Source organism: Solea senegalensis, linkage group LG21 (assembly GCF_019176455.1).
Source record: "Solea senegalensis isolate Sse05_10M linkage group LG21, IFAPA_SoseM_1, whole genome shotgun sequence".
In the NCBI taxonomy this organism is placed as follows: Eukaryota; Metazoa; Chordata; class Actinopteri; order Pleuronectiformes; family Soleidae; genus Solea; species Solea senegalensis.
The window spans coordinates 10,959,894-10,981,261 of NC_058040.1; the positions used below are offsets into that span (position 1 = coordinate 10,959,894).

Here is a 21,368-nt window from a genome sequence, read left to right on the forward strand (position 1 = left end):
CGTGTTATTTATTTACATGTCGGTGAAAACAGGAAAAATATTCGTGGTGTGACGTAAACACCAAGGCCCCGCCTACGTGAGGTGAGTTTTGTGGCGCAGCGCGCGCACTTATCCTCACACAGCAGTTAAGTCACCCTGTGGCGTTGAAGTCAGATCAGATTGTGGGTGTTCGTGTGCAAAGACCATGTTGTACGTCAAGTTAGTTGCCGCTCTCGTCAGGACAAACTCGGGCAATGTCAGGACATTTTCACGAATTTCATCCGGACGATGTCGGTCGACGGTGGCATCCACCAAGAGCAAGGAGGAGAAGGAGCAGCAGCAGCAGCCGCAGACGAGCGGATGCCCGGTGGTGGAGGCTCAGCCAGTGGAACTCATCAGCCAGAACAAAACTGTCACAAAGACGCTGATGAGTAAAATCCACATAGACTTCGACAACACCAAAGAAGCCTATGCGAGCAAGAACAACGCTGAGCTGCTCCGGAGTCTGATGGTCTTCAAGTTGTGCACCATTGACCTGCTGGTGGAAAAGAACAAAGAGGTGAGATAGTTGCTTGTTTTCTTATTTTTAAGTTTTCAAAAACGTTGTGTCATTGTCCTTTAAATGTGTTTCTTATCAAACATCATCACAATGACTTGTTTTAGTTGTATTTTAGTTGCGAGGACATTTATTGTCCTGCATAACCCCAACCCTTACCATAACCAATTCTAATCAAAGATTAAAGATCCAGTGTATAACCCTGATAAGTATCTATTGGCAGACATGGAATATACTACCCATGAGTATGTTTGCATATATGGGTAATTTCTTTAAAATAAAAACTGTTTAGCATCTATAGGTTTACAATAAGCCTTTATATGTCCTTTACATAAGGGTAATCCACGTGTTACAGAAGCTGCTGCCTTGCTTGTTTGACATTTTGAAGCAGAAGGCTACTGCGCCAACGAGAAAGAATGACATCTTTATACAAAGTCTGTTTTTCCCAGACACATTTTGGAAAAGGAGGGGTGAGCGAAGGAGCCGTTTGTTTGTTTGTTTGTTACAGTCTGCAGCCTCACCATTACATGTTATTATTATTGCACACTGGACCTTTAGCCTTCAAAAGCCACTTTAAGTAGCAAGGACCTGCTAAAAGGTCTGCATAATGTCAGCATGGCCTCATAACAATGGTTCAGAACCAAAGTGAGTCCTCACAACTTATTGAAAACATGTGCACACATGCACATAACTATATGTGTGTTGCTTTGTTTCTGCTCTGTCCCCAGTTGATGGAGTTAAGTAGGAAGTTGCTTGGCCAGTGGATGTTTGAGAAGCTGATGAAGATGACCTTCTACGGCCAGTTTGTAGCAGGAGAGGATCATGAATCCATCAAACCTTTAATCCGTAAAAACCAGGCCTTTGGAGTGGGTGCGGTTTTGGACTATAGTGTTGAAGAGGACTTAACACAAGAGGAGGCGGAGAAGAAGGAAATGGAGTAAGTAATGTTTACAGAACGAGACATACTACAGTCACAACAGTACTGTATGTGTTCTTTCCTCCATGGTGGTGCGTGGATCAAACATTGTATGCCGTGTGAGTGCTCCACACGAGGGGCTGTCATGTGTTACGTAACACAGCAGCAGCGTCATGTTTCAACGACGGGTGTAACTGCATCTCCACAGAAAATGTTTTTGACCCGGCCCCTGAACTCCAGGGAGGAAACTCAAAAGACGCCTTTTAAAAACAGCCCCTCCCCCATGAGAGGTTGTAACAGCAACAGAAGCAGACGAGGTGTATAGATTATGTTGGTAATGGGGTAATTCACACAGCACTGTTTACATATTCATTTATACCTCTGTAAATAAAATATCCCACTCTGTTATTATGCAGTGCACTCTTATCTTATCACAGTAGATCTGGCTTCTGTTGCGGCTCTTATCAAATTTACAAGTTCCGTGTGTCATTGTTTGTTTTTTTGGTGACGAGTCTGAACCCAGTGTTTTTTTATTTTTTGTTTCCCTCTGATAGAAAACAGTGCTTGCCCTGTATTGGTTGGCAGGGACAAACCCACCTCCTCTGATTGGCAGAGCTGGGTATTTAGCTGGGGGAAGTGCCTCAAGAGAGGCTGCCAGCCTTTTAGAGTCATGTGTGGGGCTTTGAAAAGGCTGCACATACTCTCAGTCGCACACACACACACCCAAGTGTTATGCAATGCCCTGTCTGCAGACTCATTGAGCCTGTTGATGATTATTGTCAACAAACACAAACATTTTCTCTGTTAAAAACAAACCTTTCTTCAATTATTCATTATTACAATTGTATTATTTAATTCAACACAATAGACACGCCTGTGTAGATAGTAGAGCTGCAACTAACGATTATTTTCATAATCGATTAATCTGTCGATTATTTTCTCAATTAATCGATTAATCACTTGGTGTTCAGAATGTCAGAAAACCTTAAAAAAATGTTGATCGGTGTTCGTCAAACCTGGAAATGATGATGTTCTCAAATGACTTGTTTTGTCCACAAACCAAAATGATTAACTTTTAATGATTTCTTTGTTATCCAGAGCAAAAAAATGAAGAAAATGTTCACATTTAAGAAGCTTAAATAATTGGAAATCTTGTTTTAATCATGAAAAAAGCATCAAACGATTATTCGATGATCAAAATAGTTGCCGTTCATTTAGTAATCGATTAATAATTGATTCATCGTTTCAGCTCTCATAGATAGACATTCCTGTGCTTATGGATTGCGTAACGTCTCGTGTTACTTTGTTACTAACCTGTCTGAAAGTGATATTGGAGGTTATCAGTGGTCTCTAATAGTAATCAGTTTGTTGTTGTATCTTCTCTGCTCTCATGTTTATTTGTCCTTCCTTTTCAGTTCTTGTGTTTCTGAAGCAGAGAAAGAAAGTCCAGGTCTGTACATAAGTAAATAATTACTTGTGGTGTGTAATAAATTGAATGTGTTGTGCCAGACACAGGCGGCCAAATAGCTGATTTGCTTTCAACTGCTTTAGACTTAGCCCTTAATGCAACACAAGTGTATGTCAAGCATGAGGATCAGTATGTCTAGGTATGTACCCTTGTGGTCTCGTCTGGATAGCACTGGTTATATCTGGACCACGGGGCCTTTAAAGATGTACAGTCCAGCTGGAAAAGTGTGAAGGCATTTTGTTTGTGTTACAGGGTTGATCCATGTGACTCATTGACCTACACGTGTTGTCCCCAGAAATCCAATGTGACTGTTAAATGTACAGTTAAAACTGCAGTATGTAGCTTTTAAATATAAACACAAGTCCTTTTACTTTCAAAAGTGTTGTCAAATAAGTGCACATAAAGCTCACTTGGGTCTAAAATCCCCTCCGTGTTCCTCCGTGTAGCCGTGTTTAGAGCTTGTGTTGTCTGGTGACGTTATTTGTGTTATGGCTGTTCATTGCCAACAACAATGAATAATTGATCAAATAGGAACGTAACAATAAACCACATGCTGTGGCAAAAGAAGTGGTTTTTGGATGAATAAGTAACAACCTGAAAATGTGATATGTGTTTTGTAAATAATTGTTATAAAGTCACAGCGTGCTAAAAAGAAGCTTTCCTCACGCCAGATGCTCACCAGCGCGAGAGCAAATACAAAGCTCACCGTCAGTTTGGGGACAGACGTGGGGGGGTCATCAGCGCCCGCACCTACTTCTACGCAGATGAGGCCAAATGTGACACCCAAATGGAGACGTTCATAAAATGCATCAAAGCCTCCGGTGAGGACTATATAATGTGTTAGAGTTTGATGTTGATTATATAACAACATTAAAATTGATGTATAGATAATAATAAATGATCACCATTTCAGGCGGAGCCTCTGTTGATGGATTTTCGGCTATTAAGTTGACAGCGCTTGGACGTCCACAGTTCCTTGTAAGTTGAATTTTTTGGATACTTTGTGTATATTGTTTTATTTTGAACAAGAAAAACACTCCCAAATCTAACACTTGAAAACTCATTCAGGAGCTAAAATATTAACCATGTATCTGTGTTTTTATGGGTTTGGTTCACTGCCAGTAGATTAGCACTATCGTACTGTAGATTCTAGGAAACTGGATTAAGGAAGACTGCGTTTGCGATATCAGACTGTAGATTTTCTGTAGTGTTTGCCTCGACGTGTGGACTTGTGAATTAATGGGTCGTTCTGTGTTTGAACAGCTCCAGTTTTCAGAGGTTCTAGTTGCATGGAGACACTTCTTCAACTTTCTCGCAGCTCAACAGGGAAAATCTGAACTGATGCTTTTGGAACAGAAACTGGAACTGGGACAACTCAAGGTGTGTTTGCCTCGACCTGTTTTTGACTTTTGCCTCCAGCAAACGTCGAAAACGCGTTCAGCCATGCTCATGCATGACATTTGACTTTGACGGTCTCCAATATGCACTTAAGTCGCTTTAAGATTTTAACCTTTGTGACCTTATTTTGTGTTATTTATGTTTTTTTTTCCAATCTTGTTTTTTTTACAGGAAAGTTTGACTAAGCTTGGTGTTGGAGCCAAGGATGACATTGAGAATTGGTTGACTGGAGAAAAGCTTGGTTTGTCAGGGTAAGCAATAACAACAATGTTTTTCAAACTTGAAATTCAACAAAAGGCCTTTAGTTTAGTCTAAACTAGTAATAATAATGATTCTGATGTATTTGTCTTACGGAATGTTTTGCTAGAATTAAACATACAGTATATTATCCTTATTATAAATTTGAATTTCCCATGTTTTACATTCTCAGAGCAATAGATTTGCTGGACTGGAATAGTTTGATAAACGACACAACAAAAATCTCCAGCCTGCTTATGGTGCCGAACCTTAAGGTGAGTCAGGAACAGTCCATTAACCGTATCATTATGTTTCTCACGAACACTGTGATCTGTGTCACGAGACACAGGCGTCCGGGAAATGATTTCATGTCCTTGTCAGATCCTTACATTTAGAAGATTAATATAATTAGTCTCGTAGATGGCGATTCCTGTGATCGCAAACAATGGCAAATTTCAAAATTTACACTTGTTTTCACCATGTTTTTGAGTATGTTGAAGTCCTGAAAAGTGTGATTTGTTTTCCTCACGAACAACAGTCTCAATAGTTCAATGCTCAGGCCCTAATGAGTCAGTGTTCTGTGTGTTGCTCGTGCAGAGTGGTCAGCTGGAACCTTTGCTGAAGGCATTTACAGACGAGGAGGAGAGACAGATGAAGAGAATGCTGCAGAGGGTGGACGTTCTCGCCAAGGTGAGAAATGTCAATAAATTGCATTTAGTAAATATTGGTTCATCATTTGTTTCGTTTTTTCCCTGATTTCGCTTCACTTGTGTGCATAGAACGATAATACGCTGTGTGTTCTAGCATGCTGTGGCGAATGGTGTCAGGCTGATGGTGGACGCCGAGCAGACGTACTTCCAGCCGGCAATTAGTCGTCTGACCCTGGAAATGCAGAGGATATTCAACAGAGAGAAGCCAATCATTTTCAACACTTATCAGTGTTATCTAAAGGTGACGTTAATGCCAGATTATTATTACGACAACTTTTAACAGCCGATAATTCTGTAACAGTTGTGTAATAAACTGTTACTGTACGCCTTTAGGAAGCGTACGACAATGTCACCGTGGATATTGAACTGTCGCGGCGGGAGGGCTGGTACTTTGGTGCCAAACTGGTCCGCGGAGCCTACATGTACCAAGAGAGAGCCAGAGCGCAGGAGATTGGCTACGAAGACCCGATTAATCCGGACTACGAGGCCACTAACAGGATGTATCACAAGTATGCCTCGAATTATTTATTGTTTGAACCACACAGGGTTTCGTCTTGAAGGCGTCTACGTAAATAAGCACTTGTCTCTGTGTTTGTTCAGGTGTTTGGAGTTCGTACTGGAGGAGATCGAACACAGCAGGAAAGCAAATGTCATGGTTGCGACTCACAATGAGGACACGGTGAAATTCACCCTCGAGAAGTACGATTAACGGCAGCTTTGGTGAAACTCCAGCTCTCGTTATGTAACCCTTCTTTAACACGTGCATCTGTCTGTTTCTGTAGGATGAACGAGATGGGCCTTTCACCCACTGAGAATAAAGTTTACTTTGGACAGCTGCTGGGCATGTGTGACCAGATCAGCTTCCCATTAGGTATGTTGTGCTACGCTGGCTTAGAGCTGCATGTCTTAGACAACTAAGACATGCAGTGAATTGATTCTCCACTGAAACACACGCTGGGGTCCAAAAGGACGCAATTCTGTCGTCCATGTGAGCGTCAGCTTTTAAATACTTATGTGGTCACTGACCTTAAAAGTGATATGTCCTGTAGATATCTTGGGAACAAACAACTCAAGTCTCTCAGTGTGCTCAACTGTTGGTTTCCAAGGAGTTAAGGTTTGTGCAGCCAAAACATGCTGTCAGTCATTTTTATGCTATTTATTTGGCAAAGAGCAAATTGAATTCACCTTGTTTGACCCTAATTTAAGCCGGCTCACTTGGCTTCTTCTCTGAGAAGTCAGAAATGAATTAAGCGTAACATCCAACCACTAAAACTTGTTTTTCTGTTCAGGAATGCAAGTAAATAACAAGTAATTTGACATCTTAACCAAGAAATAATAATGTGATTTACTATTTCTTGTAAAACAGTACATTTAAAAAAATCCTGGATTGCAACAATAATAATAATATTTTAGCATTAAAAATATCATTTTGGTTAAAGAGCTTCTACAAAGTGGTGTTTCAGAAACATAAACATTTTTGATAATAGCCAGTGCTGTTCATTAAGGGCAGCTGTGGGTCTAACTTCTACGTCTTTCTATTTTTTGTGAACAATATGGCAATGATATGATGACATTTATTTCAGATTAGTGAAAGCTCACCTAATCGTCTGTCCTTTAGGGAGATATAAGGGGCCATATCTTATGTTATCTCTAAATTCAGATTTTACATATCAGCATGACGTGAATCGCTATGAATTCCGCCTTCAGCCTTTTTTCACCCAATTTTGCCTCAGAGCAAAGTTCTGCTGCTGTCATGTACTGTAAATACAGTGCAATTGTTTAGTTTTCTGTGCCTTTTAACCCTCTGATCTGTGCGTGCTCTTGGTATATTGCCTTTGTAATGTTAGACAACTCCTTATATGGATGTGTGTATGTGTCGTTGAGTCAAAGTTGTTGTTTTTTTTTAAATGGGAGTAGACATATTTGTGCAGAAGTCACAAAATAAATAGTTTTTTTTGTGACGTATTTTCAGATTTTAAAAAAGTTTGAGTGCTTTTTTTGCTCAGGTGTGTTTATTTCATCAGATTGTCTATAGCTTGTGCTGGAAAAAAAGGATAGAAGACCCTTTATACTGCACTCTGTATATACATTTTAACATCGTAATGGGGAAAAAAGCAGCCTAAATTCTCTGCGTTCTACAGTTCTGCTACATCCTTGTTTAGTCGCCATTCATTTTCTAATTTTTTATACCAAGTCATTCCCTGGTGTGTACACACGGTGGAGATATTGGCCACTGTTCTCAATTTCCTTTTCTTTTTTATGATCTCTATGTTAAAAACAGGTCGGGCCGGTTTCCCAGTCTACAAGTACGTTCCATACGGTCCAGTCAATGAGGTCATTCCTTATCTGTCGCGCCGCGCTCAAGAGAACCGTGGCTTCATGAAGGGCTCCCAGAGAGAGCGCACCCTGCTGTGGAAGGAGCTGAAACACAGGTTGCTGCACGGTCAGATCTTTTACAAGCCCGTCTACTGAGTCACAGGACTACAGCTGTGTCTGTGACTGCGGTATTTCTCTAAGCATTCCACCGTCGTAACTGTACCTGTGCTGTCACCAGGTAACTGCTCTCAGTGGCGTCAAGTCCGCCCCTTTGCTTGTTATGGTACGCGGTATTCAAGGAATACTGCTCTTTTCTCTCTCTCTCTCTCTCTCGCTTTTGGTAGATTTGTATGATTCATATTTGTCGTGTACCAGTTTATTCAAGTGTTCACTGGCTTTTATAGTCCTCTGAGTTAATTCAGTAAATGCTAAGTAGATTTTAATGGATCTATGCAAATGTATGGGATTCTTCAGGTTAGAAGAATTGTGTCAAGTATATTGTGTGTAAATATACATATATATATATATATATATATATACGTAGAACCAAATGTGACTTACTTATATTTAAAATGGCTCTGATGTCATGTGCTTTTTAAACAAAATGAACTTGACACTTTATGTATGTTCACTTTATTTCTTCTGATGTAGCGGTCACATAAAGTGCCTGATGATTGTTTTTAATGTTTAAAGTACAACTGTGTTTTTGTTGGGGTTGTCATTACTGTACACTGTAAAGTATTTTAGCATGTTTATTGCTAATATGCTTGTCATCAACTGAATCAGCTTTGATTATTGTGCAGGACAGCGAGGCTTATATGTACTGTATAGCATCATCACATAGTAGTAGTGATTATCTATCGCTCATTGTGATAAAAAGCCCAGACGCAAAGTTATGTCATGATAATCGGGAATGGAGGGAAAATATTAATATTTCACATGAGTGGAATAGGGAACTACATCTTTTATCGTGACTTATTATAATCTTTATTAAATAGACTTATTTTTCACTGGAAAATATGTTTTACATCAACTGTTTTAAGTTTTAAGAATCTAAAACAAAAATTATATTAAAACATAGTATTTTGGTCGGGATTATTGTGACGGGAATACATAGCGGTAATTATGTAATCCTCGTTTTGGCTTCCCATACACTCGCATATTTATCATACCGACTGTGTGGCCCTGATCAGAATCTACAGCAAAACTGTTCCATAACTTCATATTTTACATTTTCTCTCAAGTCAAAGAAATCTGTTCATTAAACACTGGGGAGAAGATCTTTGAAGCACAAATCAAGAAAACTATTCAGTGTTGTTCCAAAAACGTGCCGTGATTGCTGCGGCTGTGATTATTATAAATATTAATGAATAATTATTTCTCAGTGCACATCAGGGAACATCTGCACTGTTGCATAAGCTGCACGTGGAGGCAAAGTGCTGGTGGCTCCACTTAACTGATGTCGAGGAGATGTTTGGACTGATTGTATCTGAGTTTCAGGTTTCAGTGCCGCTCGCAGACTTTCAGTCATATCTGTGTGTGTTGTGTTGCCAAGTGTCGTGACCAAAATGAACAGCTGTTGGAGTTCAGATAAAAATAATGCTGTGTTACAATAACAATAATGCATTACAAGCAGTTCATTAGAATTGTATATGCAACCAAAAAAAAGGGGGGAACCATAAAGAAACGTCAAATCGTGAATAATATGTTTAAATGAACGACTGCCAAATCCAGGTCACAATCCTAACTCGACACCACAAGATCAATAATCACGTTTAATTTGCAGACACCACTCATTAACCAGCGATAACTGGTTTGAGAACCTGTTTTCACCGTGGAAAGTTTCAGTGAATCTTCTTCACTCATCTACAGGGAGGCTCTGTCACTTTAAAGTACAATAGCAAAATATGACTTTATTCTAAAACCAATCACATTGTATTGTTGATCAATTACCCCTGACTGCACTGTTTTTGTGTCGTTGATTGTCCTCTTTTTTTGTGTGTTTCTTTGGTTCCAGTAACACTGATGTGTCTTTAATTCATGAACTGTATTTATTGCCGTGAAGGTTTGACACTTGGAATCTGATTATTACCTCACGAGTGCCTTATTAAAATATGCAACATTTCTGTTGTACTGTATGTTGTAAACTAAACCTGGTTATTTAACAATAAAAGGATTGTAAAGAGAGCTGTGTGTAAAAATGACTGTTCTGTGATGTGATGAGTTTTTGTTTGGGGGAGGAGTTCTGCAGTCACACGCATTAATATTACATGATTGACACGATATAGGAGTGCAGTCGGTTGCTGCTGCCAGGTTGGCCAAGGTTTTTCCATTGTGCAGCTGTGACTACAGCAACCACAGACTGGATACCTATCACAAAGTGACATGGATCGTATTCTGGTGCCAGTGACAATAACTGTGCCACACAGCCAAAGTCAACAGCGATTTATAATAAACATCCAGCCACAAAGGGTGGTTGGATACCCTGCTGGGTATGTTTACATGACGATGACGTCTGCTTACACTGTATGGTATGGACTTACACTGCAGTTTTAACATTTAACTAGACTGACAAGTTCTCTTCAACACACACTGATCTGCATTCGTTCTTCCAGCTGCTGTGGCTATCGCAGTTAAATGAAGCAAATCTTGTCACAGGGAAATGTCATTGTCACACTAAAGGGTGATTGATAATAAGCATTTTTAGCTGATTTTAGTTGGGCTGTTTACTTTTTTTTTGTTTTGTTTTTCTATTCTTTTCTAACACATACAGCAGTGTATTTGTTCTATCACAGATCTGTTTTGGATGCTTCTTCTGAGTTTTGCCATCCAATAGTCACCCATTAGCCAGGTCCAGCCCCATGGGAGGAGATTCCAACTTCTCCACCAGTGGGAAATGACTTTGAGGAGTTTACAGCCCACACAGCATTTTGACAATGTAGTGTTTTCTCTTCTCTACTGAAAAGCCTTCACTCTAGGACTGCTAATGTTTTCATTTGCAGGTGAAGAAAGCTCCTTCCATATGATGCACTGTTCCTCCATTTATTTCTGGATTTGCCGTGACCTTTTCGCAGGTAAGACTCAAATCAAACTCAACCATTTTATCTACTGTAGTCAATCTAGGAAATATGCACATGACAGGTACACTCATGAGATGTAATTGATGGAACGCACAGATGATTATCAGGGAGGGTTTAGGGACACGCCCTTTTCACCGCACATTATATGAATGAAAACATCTATTTCATGTCAACAGTGATAACCTGCTTAATAAAGAAGCTTTTTTTTCCTCCCATAAAGTGATTGTTGTGCTGATGCTTGCATCTAAGTGCGCTCTCCCATTTCTGCCGTTTGTTATGAGCAATTTAAGAACCATAAACATGTTTTAAGTGTAAACATGGGGGCCCTGTGTTTGATTCAGCGGTTTTCTGGTGTATCTGTACTCTTTCTTTCTCAACAGTTTATTGTTTACACATGAGGCAAATTGGGCAAGATTTAAATCTATTTAAAGACCTACATGTTCTACTTTGCATGTGTGAAGCTGTCGTTCTGCATTTTCTGGGTGAGATGTCATGTATTTTTTCTGTTTGTATTTATTCGTTTGTGTGTTTTTACATGTGTTTAGGTTTTTTTTGTATTTTGTTTTTATACTACTGTACAGCACTAAATTGGATAGGATTGGCTTACAAATCAACCATGATGGTAGTATCCGTCAAGTCAACGCATTCAAATTCTTGCCCATATCAAGAGATCAAACCATCATAATCAGACTTCTTTTCCTCGTTACACAATGTGCTCTTCCATTTCATTTCCAGGCTCCCATTAGGACTTCAACCATGTGTGGCTTCAAAGGGAAAAAGTGTGCATCTCTAATCCGAGGCTTGATTCTGTGGCTTTTGTTGACAAACATCATGTTGGTGCTCTACTGCTTCACGAACCCGACTCAGGGGCAGAATCAAGGGAAGATCGGGTAAATGAATATTTAGAAACAAAATGGTATTAAGGAAATACTGTTTTACTTTCCTGCAAACTATGGAGTGCGTTTGCATTTGTGCATTCTGGACAAAATGAAATTCTGAATGGTTTATTTTGTTATGTCTGTGACATAGTAGAGAACTCAAGGCCAAACATTGGTGCTTTTATGTTGTTAGGTGGACATACTAGTATTGTACTTTAGGGTCTTGATCTTATCTCGGACTCAGTCTCAGAGTAATACTTGGAAAACATGGGGTAGCCCATGGCCAAGTGGAAAGGGAACTTGGCTTGTAACTGAAGGGTTGCCAGTTTGAGTCCCCACCAGGTCAAAAAAGGGTGGCTGCTCACTGCTCCTAATTCTAGGAAGGTTTCTAGTAGGGGATGGGTTAAATGAAGAGATGGAATTTCCCCCTGCAGGACTGATAAAGGACTCTTAAAGGACTATTAAAATACACCTTACACAAAGTAAAGTTAGGTTCATGAAGATAAGATGAGAAGCTTTGGATATTTTTGTTAGCTGCTGTACAAATGAATTGTTTGTGGTTCAGGAACAAACACTGTAAAAAAATTAGCTTAAGGCAACGTTTCAGCAAACACAATGTACACGTTGCTGTACAGAGTGGACATCAACTTACACACTTCTAATTTACCTGGGACATCCCACTAGAGAGAGGGATGTTGACTCTTTGAAAACAACAACAACCATGGTCTTTTCTTAGCCTTAACTAAGTGTTTTTCTGCCTAAATTAAACCTCATCCACGTTCCATAACCATGAAATGGTTATCGTCACCCTCTTGCACCACGACATGTTAAAACATAATCTGAGCAACAAATAAGTAGCTGTTTCGCTTCAGGAACACAAACTCTGTCTGTAGTTTGCAGGAAATGTCCATTGAGAACAAATGATCCTATATGGTGACTAGTTTAGTTATTTTTTTTTAAACTCAACTATTCATTTACAGGAGCTCCAGGGAAGACACATGTCCACTCAGCATGGCGAAGTTATCGAGGAAAAATGTGACTGCACCTTCTCAACGCACCAAAGCCCAGTCAGAGGAGTGCTCCCCTGCAGTTAATGTCATGTTCATGAAGACCCATAAAACTGCCAGCAGCACTATACTCAACATCATATTCAGATTTGGAGAAAAGCACAAGCTCAAGTTTGCGTTCCCTGAAAGGCGCAATGACTTCTTCTACCCGTCACCTTTCCTGTCCTCTCAGGTGAAGGATTACAGGCCTGGAGACTGTTTCAATATTGTCTGTAACCACATGCGCTTTGACCGGCAAGAAGTAGCCAAGCTTCTGCCTCCTGACACGTTGTACGTCACCATCCTACGAAACCCGGTGGATCTCTTTGAGTCTTCCTTCCACTATTACCACAGAATGGTTCCTCTAACGTGGAGGATCGGAGGAGAGAACAAACTGGTGGAGTTTCTTGACAATCCTCAGACCTTCTACAGCCCAGAGGCTTACAACTCATTCTATCTTAAAAATCTGCTCTTTTTTGATTTTGGTCTTGATAACAACGTTGAAGCTGATGACCCTCGTGTCATGAGTAGTATTCATAGCTTATCCAGGTACTTTGATTTGGTGCTCATAGCAGAATACTTTGAGGAGTCTCTAATCCTGCTGAAGGATAAACTCTGCTGGACCATAGAAGACATTGTATATTTTAAACTAAATGCTCGCAAAACCTCGTCTGTATCTCAGTTGACTCCTGAATACAGAGCCAAAGCTTTGGTGTGGAACAAGGCTGACTGGAGGCTCTATCAGCACTTCAATGCCACCTTCTGGGCCAAAGTAGAGTCATATGGGAGAGCGAGAATGACACGAGAGGTGAACGAGCTGAGGAGAAGAAACGCAGAGATGGAATCCATCTGCATCGACGGAGGAAATGCAGTCGAAGCCCAAAAGATCCAGGACAGACGTTTCCAGCCCTGGCAGCCTGTTGGAGAGTCGTCCATTCTGGGGTATAACATGAAGGATAATATCAATCCCCAATTCAGAACCATTTGTGAGAGAATGCTCACGCCTGAAATACAGTACTTATCACACTTGGGCGTAAGTCTGTGGGTTACTCAACTATGGGGTTGGTTAAAAGATACAGTTTTTACAGTTTTTACTTGAACTGACACATTTGCGACATGATTCTTACAAATTACAGTTTGCAAGTTTTCGCCTGGCTGTTACCTTAGACAAATACCTCTTTGAATGCAGTGATTGTGTCACAACCAGGAAGGTCATACATCTTAATACTGTATAATGATCATCTGTTAGGTATGAACACTCATATTTTTATTTGTTGTGCCTAAATTGGTAAAACGTCTTTCTTCCTTTTGGTGAGATCGGGGATATGTGTGTGACAGCTACCAATGAGCCATCAGATGTGGAAGTGTCGATGTCAAAAGGACAGACAGGAAGTATTAGTGTGCCATCTAGAGGTTGTAGACTTAGGAGCATTTTTTTATTAAGCTAAGCATTTGAACAGAATGACCTGAACTGTGTTGATATTGCCAGCAGTATAAATGGTTTGTAAAAGCAAAGCAAAAAAAAGTCTTCTTCTCTTACATAACTGTTTGTCACCTTTTACCAACGTTTATCCTCCATTGACTCTGTAACAACATTGCCTATTTGAATGTTTGATCGATTCATCGATGATTTTAATATAGTAACTGTCGGGGTGCAGGATTATAGCTGATATAGCATGTGTACTGTAAAGTCAACATATATACAGTAGTATCATTATTTATTTTAAATAATATTTTTTGTAGTGTAGCAGATGCGAGTGAAATCCTGTCGTCCTGTATACCTTGTAAATGTGAACGTTTTCGTATTTTCATTTTTATAATAACAGTGATAACAGTGGCAGTGTCAACCAAAACCAGCCTGGAGCCTTTTGCTGCTCTTCTTACAGTGTTTTCTTTTTTTTGTCTTTGCAGCTCAGTTTGCTAATGCTGCTCCTCAAGATCATGTAAAAAGAGTGGAATGACATTTGTTACAATTTATTCATAATTTATAACATTTATATAATTTCTTGCATGCATGTCTGTACAATCACAGTGAACTCCCTTCAGTTTACTTGTTCTGTTGGAAAGAGATACATGACTGTTCATTGTGACAAATTAAGTAATTTTTGCCTGAAAATCTGATCTGTATCTGGTGAAATAATTTAGTTTGAGTAAATACCTGCCACATAGCGGTGTTTGCACTGGAATTTAAAATGTGCATTTCATAAACTACTCTTATTTATTAGTACCAGATATGAGAATGATGATTCGGTACATATACAAGTAGACATAAGCATGAAAACCATACATGTCCCTTTACCACAACGGCTTTGTCAAATTTTATGTTTTTAAATAATAATAAACTGATATATACGTATTGTACCGGCTAATGATGGGAAGCTGCTGTCGTGTATTGCACAAAATGCACTCTGGATAGTTAATCATAATCTAATATTTATATAAACGATATATAACACTAGCCAGATACTTTATTAGGTTCACCCACCTGTTTTGCTGTTTAATACAATTACTTAGCCAGCCAATCACACAGCATCAACTACCTATTTAGCCATGTAGACATGATCAAGAAAACATGCCGAGGTTCCAACTGAACATTAGAGAAATGCTATTTGAGTGACTTTGACTGCGGCATGGCTGTTGGTGCCAGAAGTATTTCAAAAACTGCTGATCTTCTGTTATTTTTTACACACAATCATCCTACAGTCCTACAAAAAATGGTCCAAAAAAGGACTGGCAATCTGTCCATGGTGCACCCTGACTTTGGCCCTTTGTCAGATGAGATTGGTACCTCCTGTGACCCTCATGTGTATGAAAAAGTGGTAGAAGATGAGTGAGTGAGACGGTCTATAAAATAGCAAATATCCAGTGAGAAGCAGTTCTCTGGGCAAAACACCTGTAGCACTCTTGGTACCTGAAGCGGTGAAATGGGCCTGCATTTTCACAAATAGGATATAGGTTTCACAAATCAGAGACTGTGTTTTTATGAATCTTCTGGGTCTGTAGATTATTCCAGTCCAGATTTGAGAAGTTTTGGTACAGTAGTTTTTGATGTGGACCTGGTCCAAAGTGGTCTATATGCTGGAAAAATGGTGAAATGGACCTTTATTGCATTTTCACAAATAGAATAAAGGTTTCACAAATCAGAGACTGTGTTTTATGAATCTTCGGGTCTGTAGATTAATCCAGTCCAGATTTGAGAAGTCTTGGTACAGTGGTTTTTGATGTGGACCTGGTCCAAAGTGGTCTATATGCTGGAAAAATGGTGAAATGGGCCTTTATTGCATTTTCACACATAGAATAAAGGTTTCACAAATCAGAGACTGTGTTTTTATGAATCTTCAGGGGCTGTAGGATAATCTAGTCCAGATTTGGGAAGTTTAGGTACAGTGGTTTTTGATGTGGACCTGGTCCAAAGTGATCTATATGCTGGAAAAAAAACAGTGAAATGGGCCGTTATTGTATTTACACAAATAGAATAAAGGTTTCATAAATCAGAGACTGTGTTTTTTTAAAACTTCAGGGTCTGTAGGATAATCCGGTCCAGATTTGAGAATGGTGGTTTTTGATCAGGACCTGGTCTAATGAGGTCTAGGTATGGAAAAAAAACAGTGAAATCTCCCCTTTAGCATTTTCCCAAATAAAATAAAAGTTTCACAAATACAATAGTGGGTGTCAAGCAAAGTTAATGTCATACCCAAAAGGTAAAATGTTTTCACATCAAGAAGTGTCCCAAAAAAAACTTAAGTGGACACACAGTCGCACTGCACATTCGGTAAATTTCCCCTTAACTGACAAATTGGAAGCTGGCGAATCGGATGCTAACTTCAGCGTCGTAGGCTGAAGGCCATCTCTCATTGCAAAAAACATCAAACCTTGTAGTCCATGTCCAAAAGTCACTGAATGAGTTACACTTGTACATTTCTTGAAGATGTTTCATCTCTTATCCAAGTGGCTTCTTCAGCTCAGAACAGAAGCCTCTCGGATGAACCTCTAACCTCAGAATCCAGCAGGCTCTATTCCAAGAGGGTAGACGTCTTCAAGAAATCAAGTGCTCCAACTGATATTTGAATTACTATGACCTGGATGACTGAGAATCTACTAAGACATTTTGTAACAGGTAGGCTACAGCAGCGCAAGACCACGTCCCTTGCCAAACATGGACATTTATTAGGTGTCCTGTTCACCTGTTTAAGTGGCTAACTGACTTATAAAATGAATTAAACAAGTGAAGCATTGTTAGGTCTGTAGGACCATAATACAAGTTTAATTTAAACATTTATAATATGAGGAAAAAAATGACTAAACACATGGGGTGGGGAAGTGGGGTGTGACGGCAAGAACTATTGCTCCATCTTCATGTTGGTCTGGACAGTCAATAAACTCTTGTAGGTCCTCTGGTCGCCGGTGACTCTTGAGCACACTGCCCATGTTGACTGCTGCTAGATTCAGGTGATGAGTCCAGGAAGAATGGCTGATGGAAGTGTGACAACAGTTGCACTTTCGCCTTCGGTGACCCCGGTGCTGCGTCTTATTCCTCATCTTTGTTCTCGTAGTTGTGTTTAATGTGTTTCCACAATTTCTACAAGACAACACACGTGTGATTAGGTTATATCAATAAACTGACTGGAGTTCAGTTTAGTGACTTAAGTTCAGTTTAGGGCTAAAAGGACGCAGTTGCTATGCTAGGCGGTTACGCTAGCTTAGCTGAAGCCGCTTCGCCCTCTGCTTGCAAGGTCAGGATAAAACAGGCATTAAAGCTGCTGCGGAGACACTCACCCCCTGGTTCAGTTGCTCGAATACCTTGTTGCCACCTTGATCAAATACCCGTTCAAACACAACCGCTCCAACCATGATGGTTACGGCGAAAGTAGACGTTCGCCTGAAGAGCAAGTTGTAGACAGACCTCATTAGCGCCATGACGGTAGATGCGAGTGCGCGTGAGCGGAAGTAGACTCGACGAATTTCCGATTCACGAAGGTTGGTTGTAAAGGAAAGAAGAGAAAATGTTTCTAATGTGAATAGTAGAAGCGCAGTTACTTTCACTTTGCGAGCTGTTCGCGACGCATTTGAAAGAAAGTCCACGACTGAGTACGTCACCGCTCCACTAATGGTTTGAACTCTTTGTTGTTTTCATTTGAGTGATTGTAAACGTGTGCTACCATCATCGCTACAGACTGTTTACTACATCCAAGGTATCTCTCTCTCTCTCTCTCTCTCTCTCTATATATATATATATATACATATATGTATGTATATATGTATACGTACAAGCGCCAGACCGTCCGTGTACGCTCTCATTATTTTGTTATTCAAAACGCTGTATTTACGTATGTGACTGTTTTGGGTTCAACAGGAAGTCATAGGAAGCCGTTTTCAAAATAAAAGGCGTCTCTTTTATGTAACCAGGAGATGGCAGCAAACCAACATAGTTAAAAAACCTGATACTTGTGAATGCAGATCTCAAATATCAAAACATCAGTTTAGAGATTAGAGCAGGTTTAAATTAGCCCGTCAGTTATATGACACATAAAATAAGTAATTTAATAGTATAATTCACCCAATCACACATTTTTTATGTGTGTCTTGTTTTGTACAGTTGTAAATGTGTGTAGGTTTTGTTGGTTGTATAAATATGACCGTGGTGTCTCACTGCTCCCTAAGACACTGTGATGGGTATTTTTGACACTTCAATGAAAAAATAATGGTCCAGTGTGGACACTCTAAATTGACCGTAGGTGTGAGTGTGAGAGTGGATGTTGTTTGTCTCTATTTCGCCCTATGTCAGCTGGGAGTGGCACCAGCGCCGCCGCCTCCCCAGCGAACCTTATGTGGAGGATAAAGTGGTAGAAGATGAATGGATGTCTGTGAAACTTCTAGGTCATCCAGGTCATGGTCATCTTCTGTGGTTAGCTGTAGGGGACTGGACTTGCTTGAGTTAAGCTGAAGATGTTTGTAAATGTTTCATTTAAGTTTAGTTTATTGGCCGAAGTTGAATATACTATTAACAAGTATATTTGTATGTGTGTATAGTGTCTTTAAACGAAAAATTGTTTGGTTTTTGTAGCCTTAGAATAGGATTTTTATATGTACTTTTTAATATGTAAAGTAGGCAAGTGTCTTGTCGTATGGAGGCTGCGATCTTGCGTTGACCTGTTTCTAGAGCAGCCCAATGAGACACACAAGCCAGAGCGTATATTTAGTGTCATATAGTAGACGTCTACTTCACTAATGGTAAAGAATGACATTCTTTCTGGTATGTAGTTCCCTGGTGTGCTTGAGAAAGTGAGGGTGAGTCTTCCATTTGTTAGTCTGTAGTCACAACATTAAAAATCAATAATTCTTACACACTTCAAGAAGTATGTGACAGGTAATAATGTTAATGATGGTGTTTTACTCTTAAATTTGTTTTTTGGTTTGTCAGAGAACTTATGTGTATGACAAAGTGTAACCCCGAATGCCATAATAAGGCTTTGTGCTTTGTTTGTGTTTCTGTTCTTTCAGAGGTTTAAAAGGTGACATTGGGGTTTGAACACATAAACTGCACCATGGGGAAGAGATACTACTGTGACTACTGCGACAGATCCTTTCAGGACAACATGCATAACAGGAAAAAACATCTTAATGGTGTTCAGCATCACAGAGCTAAAAAGGCCTGGTTTGACCATTTTAGAGGTAAGACTTGTATCTGTGTCTGTATAGTGATCCTATAGCTATAAATACTATTTATTTATGTATATAAATATCACTTTTAAGGGCTGCTATTTAAATACTATGCAGGTTTATTTGACTGGATAATTAAATAGGCCTACATTTTAAATATGCCCTCTTGGTTGCCCACCCGTTTACTTTACTGTACAGTCAAGGATTATATAAACACACTGTCATTGGTCTGTTTACAGACTCTGCAGCAATCCTGTACGATGAGCAAATAAAAAAACCATGCAGGAAGTTTCTCCAGAAAGGTAACAGAGCACTCAGTTCAAATATACAATAACCAGGCCACCATGTAACCTTCATTATTGTTTCTAAACTTCATTATTATCTGGGCTTTTTCTTTATCTCTTTAGGAATTTGTGACTTTGGCCCAAACTGCAGGTTTTCTCACATGTCTGAACAGGAGCTATTCAACTTAAAAAGACATGTGGAAGGTAAACACAACAGTTTGATACATACATTTTGCCTTATTTTAACAACATAACTACACATTGTCCAGGCAAATTCGATCTAGATAATTGTGTAAATATCTTTTTTCCCCTCGTTTTTAAGATGTAAAACGGCAAAGAGAAGACCCTCTGAACAGACTGATGTCTGGCCGAAGTGTAGAGCAGTGGCTCTCCAGAAGAGAAAAGAAGAAAAGTGCCCTCACTAGCAAAGGGTATGTGTTCTCATTTCCTTTCATCACCTTGTCATACTTTCTACTTTACGTGACCCGTATAGTTATTCCTTTTGATCAAGAATTCAGCTGTTTGTTTATTTTTTTTGCAGAGATCTAAAAAATAAAGATGACATTGAAGAGGCACCAACAGAAAGTGATGTACCTCACCAGTTCCTTTCCGTTCCTGACCTTCCTCCGTCACTGATGCCTCCTCCTCCGGGCGGATGGAAAGCCAAAGTGAACAATGAATGGGGCTGAGAGACATTCTCTTTTTGATTTAATTCACCATAAAATGGATACGTTACATTTACACAAGGAAGAATGGCACAGACAGAGTTCTGTGAAGATGCAGTGTCCCGTTAATATTTGAAGTTTTCACTTGACACTAATAAGCCGTTTCTATTCGTCGTTTCAAAAAATTGGAATACAATACTTGGTTCAAGCAGCTCAATTAAAATGAGTAAATCTTTCTTTTTTAAAAAAATAAAATATGGGGGGCAGAGTCTTTCTCGGCAAAAATTCTCTTCATTGGTGTTTTGACAGAGTCTGTGTGACATCCGCTGCTGCACAGATCAGCAGCCTGACAGTGGGACTCCTCAGGGGGAAACGGTTGATGTCATGTTCTCCCTGAGGGACTGCAGGACTGTTGAGGGGATGGAAATAATTTATGCTATGTTTAAAATTTGTGCTGCGACAGTGGGAAAATGACATTTCAATGAAAATGAAAATGAAAATTTCAGTCTTATGCAGCATCTTTGATATTTGACTACTACACTAATTGGCCCCTTTAACTTGGTTAATGCACTGATGTACATCATTTTAACTGTTTCTACAGTGTTGTGACAGCTTCATTCTTATTAAAATGCCATCTGTTGGATATTGCTTTCTTAAGACTATGTCGTACACTGCAGATCTCATGGGTAAGAGATGACTCTTTGTAGCTACAGGGCCTTTTCTCCACAGTGGAGCAATATAGTTATGTGTGGGTTGGTGTGTTACTGTTACAGTCATAACATAACTAATCAAGAGTCAAAGAGGAAACTATCGTGAGAACATTTTTTGCAATTGATGACATTTGGAAGGAAATGGCAAAGGAAAAGCAAAAAGTGAGAACTAAATTTAAACATTATTCGCAATAATAATACAATCATTCTACATACGTCCTCTGATGAAAGGAGGCAATGACAAGTTCCCCTTTTCAGTGAAAACTTGATTGCAGCTTTTAAGTAGTGATCCTGTGGATTCTCTGTGTGGCTCACACTTAGTCATCCTTCTCTGCTTTGGTAATTTGTAAAAGTCAGAGTCTACCAATAGTCATTAGGTTTGTTGAGATATGTTCAGTCATGCCAAGTGGTTTGGCCTTTTGAATCTTTTTTTAAAAGGGCTAAAGAAGGAAATGTGCAAAGTGT

The 21,368-nt window shown here is 39.5% G+C and overlaps 4 protein-coding genes across 7 annotated transcripts; 3 read left to right on the forward strand and 1 right to left on the reverse strand.

Moving 5' to 3' along the window:
* Positions 1-94: 94 nt before the first annotated feature.
* prodha (proline dehydrogenase (oxidase) 1a) lies at positions 95-9,705 on the forward strand. The gene is made up of 14 exons (XM_044012694.1): positions 95-538; positions 1,264-1,472; positions 2,867-2,901; positions 3,591-3,740; positions 3,833-3,897; positions 4,183-4,299; positions 4,489-4,568; positions 4,748-4,829; positions 5,152-5,244; positions 5,359-5,505; positions 5,598-5,773; positions 5,865-5,963; positions 6,047-6,135; positions 7,546-9,705. The coding sequence occupies exons 1-14, from the start codon at positions 185-187 to the stop codon at positions 7,734-7,736; spliced, it is 1,887 nt and encodes a 628-aa protein (XP_043868629.1). The 5' UTR covers positions 95-184; the 3' UTR covers positions 7,737-9,705.
* A 1,695-nt stretch (positions 9,706-11,400) lies between these two features.
* On the forward strand, positions 11,401-14,954 carry gal3st1b (galactose-3-O-sulfotransferase 1b). Its single transcript, XM_044012289.1, has 2 exons — positions 11,401-11,550; positions 12,519-14,954. The coding sequence occupies exons 1-2, from the start codon at positions 11,417-11,419 to the stop codon at positions 13,681-13,683; spliced, it is 1,299 nt and encodes a 432-aa protein (XP_043868224.1). The 5' UTR covers positions 11,401-11,416; the 3' UTR covers positions 13,684-14,954.
* Positions 14,955-16,815: 1,861 nt separating this feature from the next.
* On the reverse strand, positions 16,816-17,535 carry LOC122758267 (cytochrome b-c1 complex subunit 9). The gene is made up of 2 exons (XM_044012297.1): positions 17,361-17,535; positions 16,816-17,163 (listed from the first exon to the last, which is right to left on the reverse strand). The coding sequence occupies exons 1-2, from the start codon at positions 17,499-17,501 to the stop codon at positions 17,113-17,115; spliced, it is 192 nt and encodes a 63-aa protein (XP_043868232.1). The 5' UTR covers positions 17,502-17,535; the 3' UTR covers positions 16,816-17,112.
* zmat5 (zinc finger, matrin-type 5) lies at positions 17,532-20,836 on the forward strand. Of its 4 annotated transcripts, none has more exons than XM_044012292.1 (6): positions 17,532-17,694; positions 19,086-19,256; positions 19,484-19,546; positions 19,652-19,732; positions 19,851-19,959; positions 20,070-20,836. In XM_044012292.1, exons 2-6 carry the CDS (start codon positions 19,130-19,132, stop codon positions 20,215-20,217), a joined length of 528 nt encoding a protein of 175 aa, XP_043868227.1. In that variant the 5' UTR covers positions 17,532-17,694; positions 19,086-19,129; the 3' UTR covers positions 20,218-20,836. The 4 variants fall into 4 exon arrangements, with proteins under 4 accessions (XP_043868227.1, XP_043868228.1, XP_043868231.1 ...); XM_044012293.1 differs by having other exon boundaries at positions 17,532-17,672; XM_044012296.1 differs by having other exon boundaries at positions 17,539-17,561.
* The last annotated feature ends 532 nt before the right edge of the window (positions 20,837-21,368 follow it).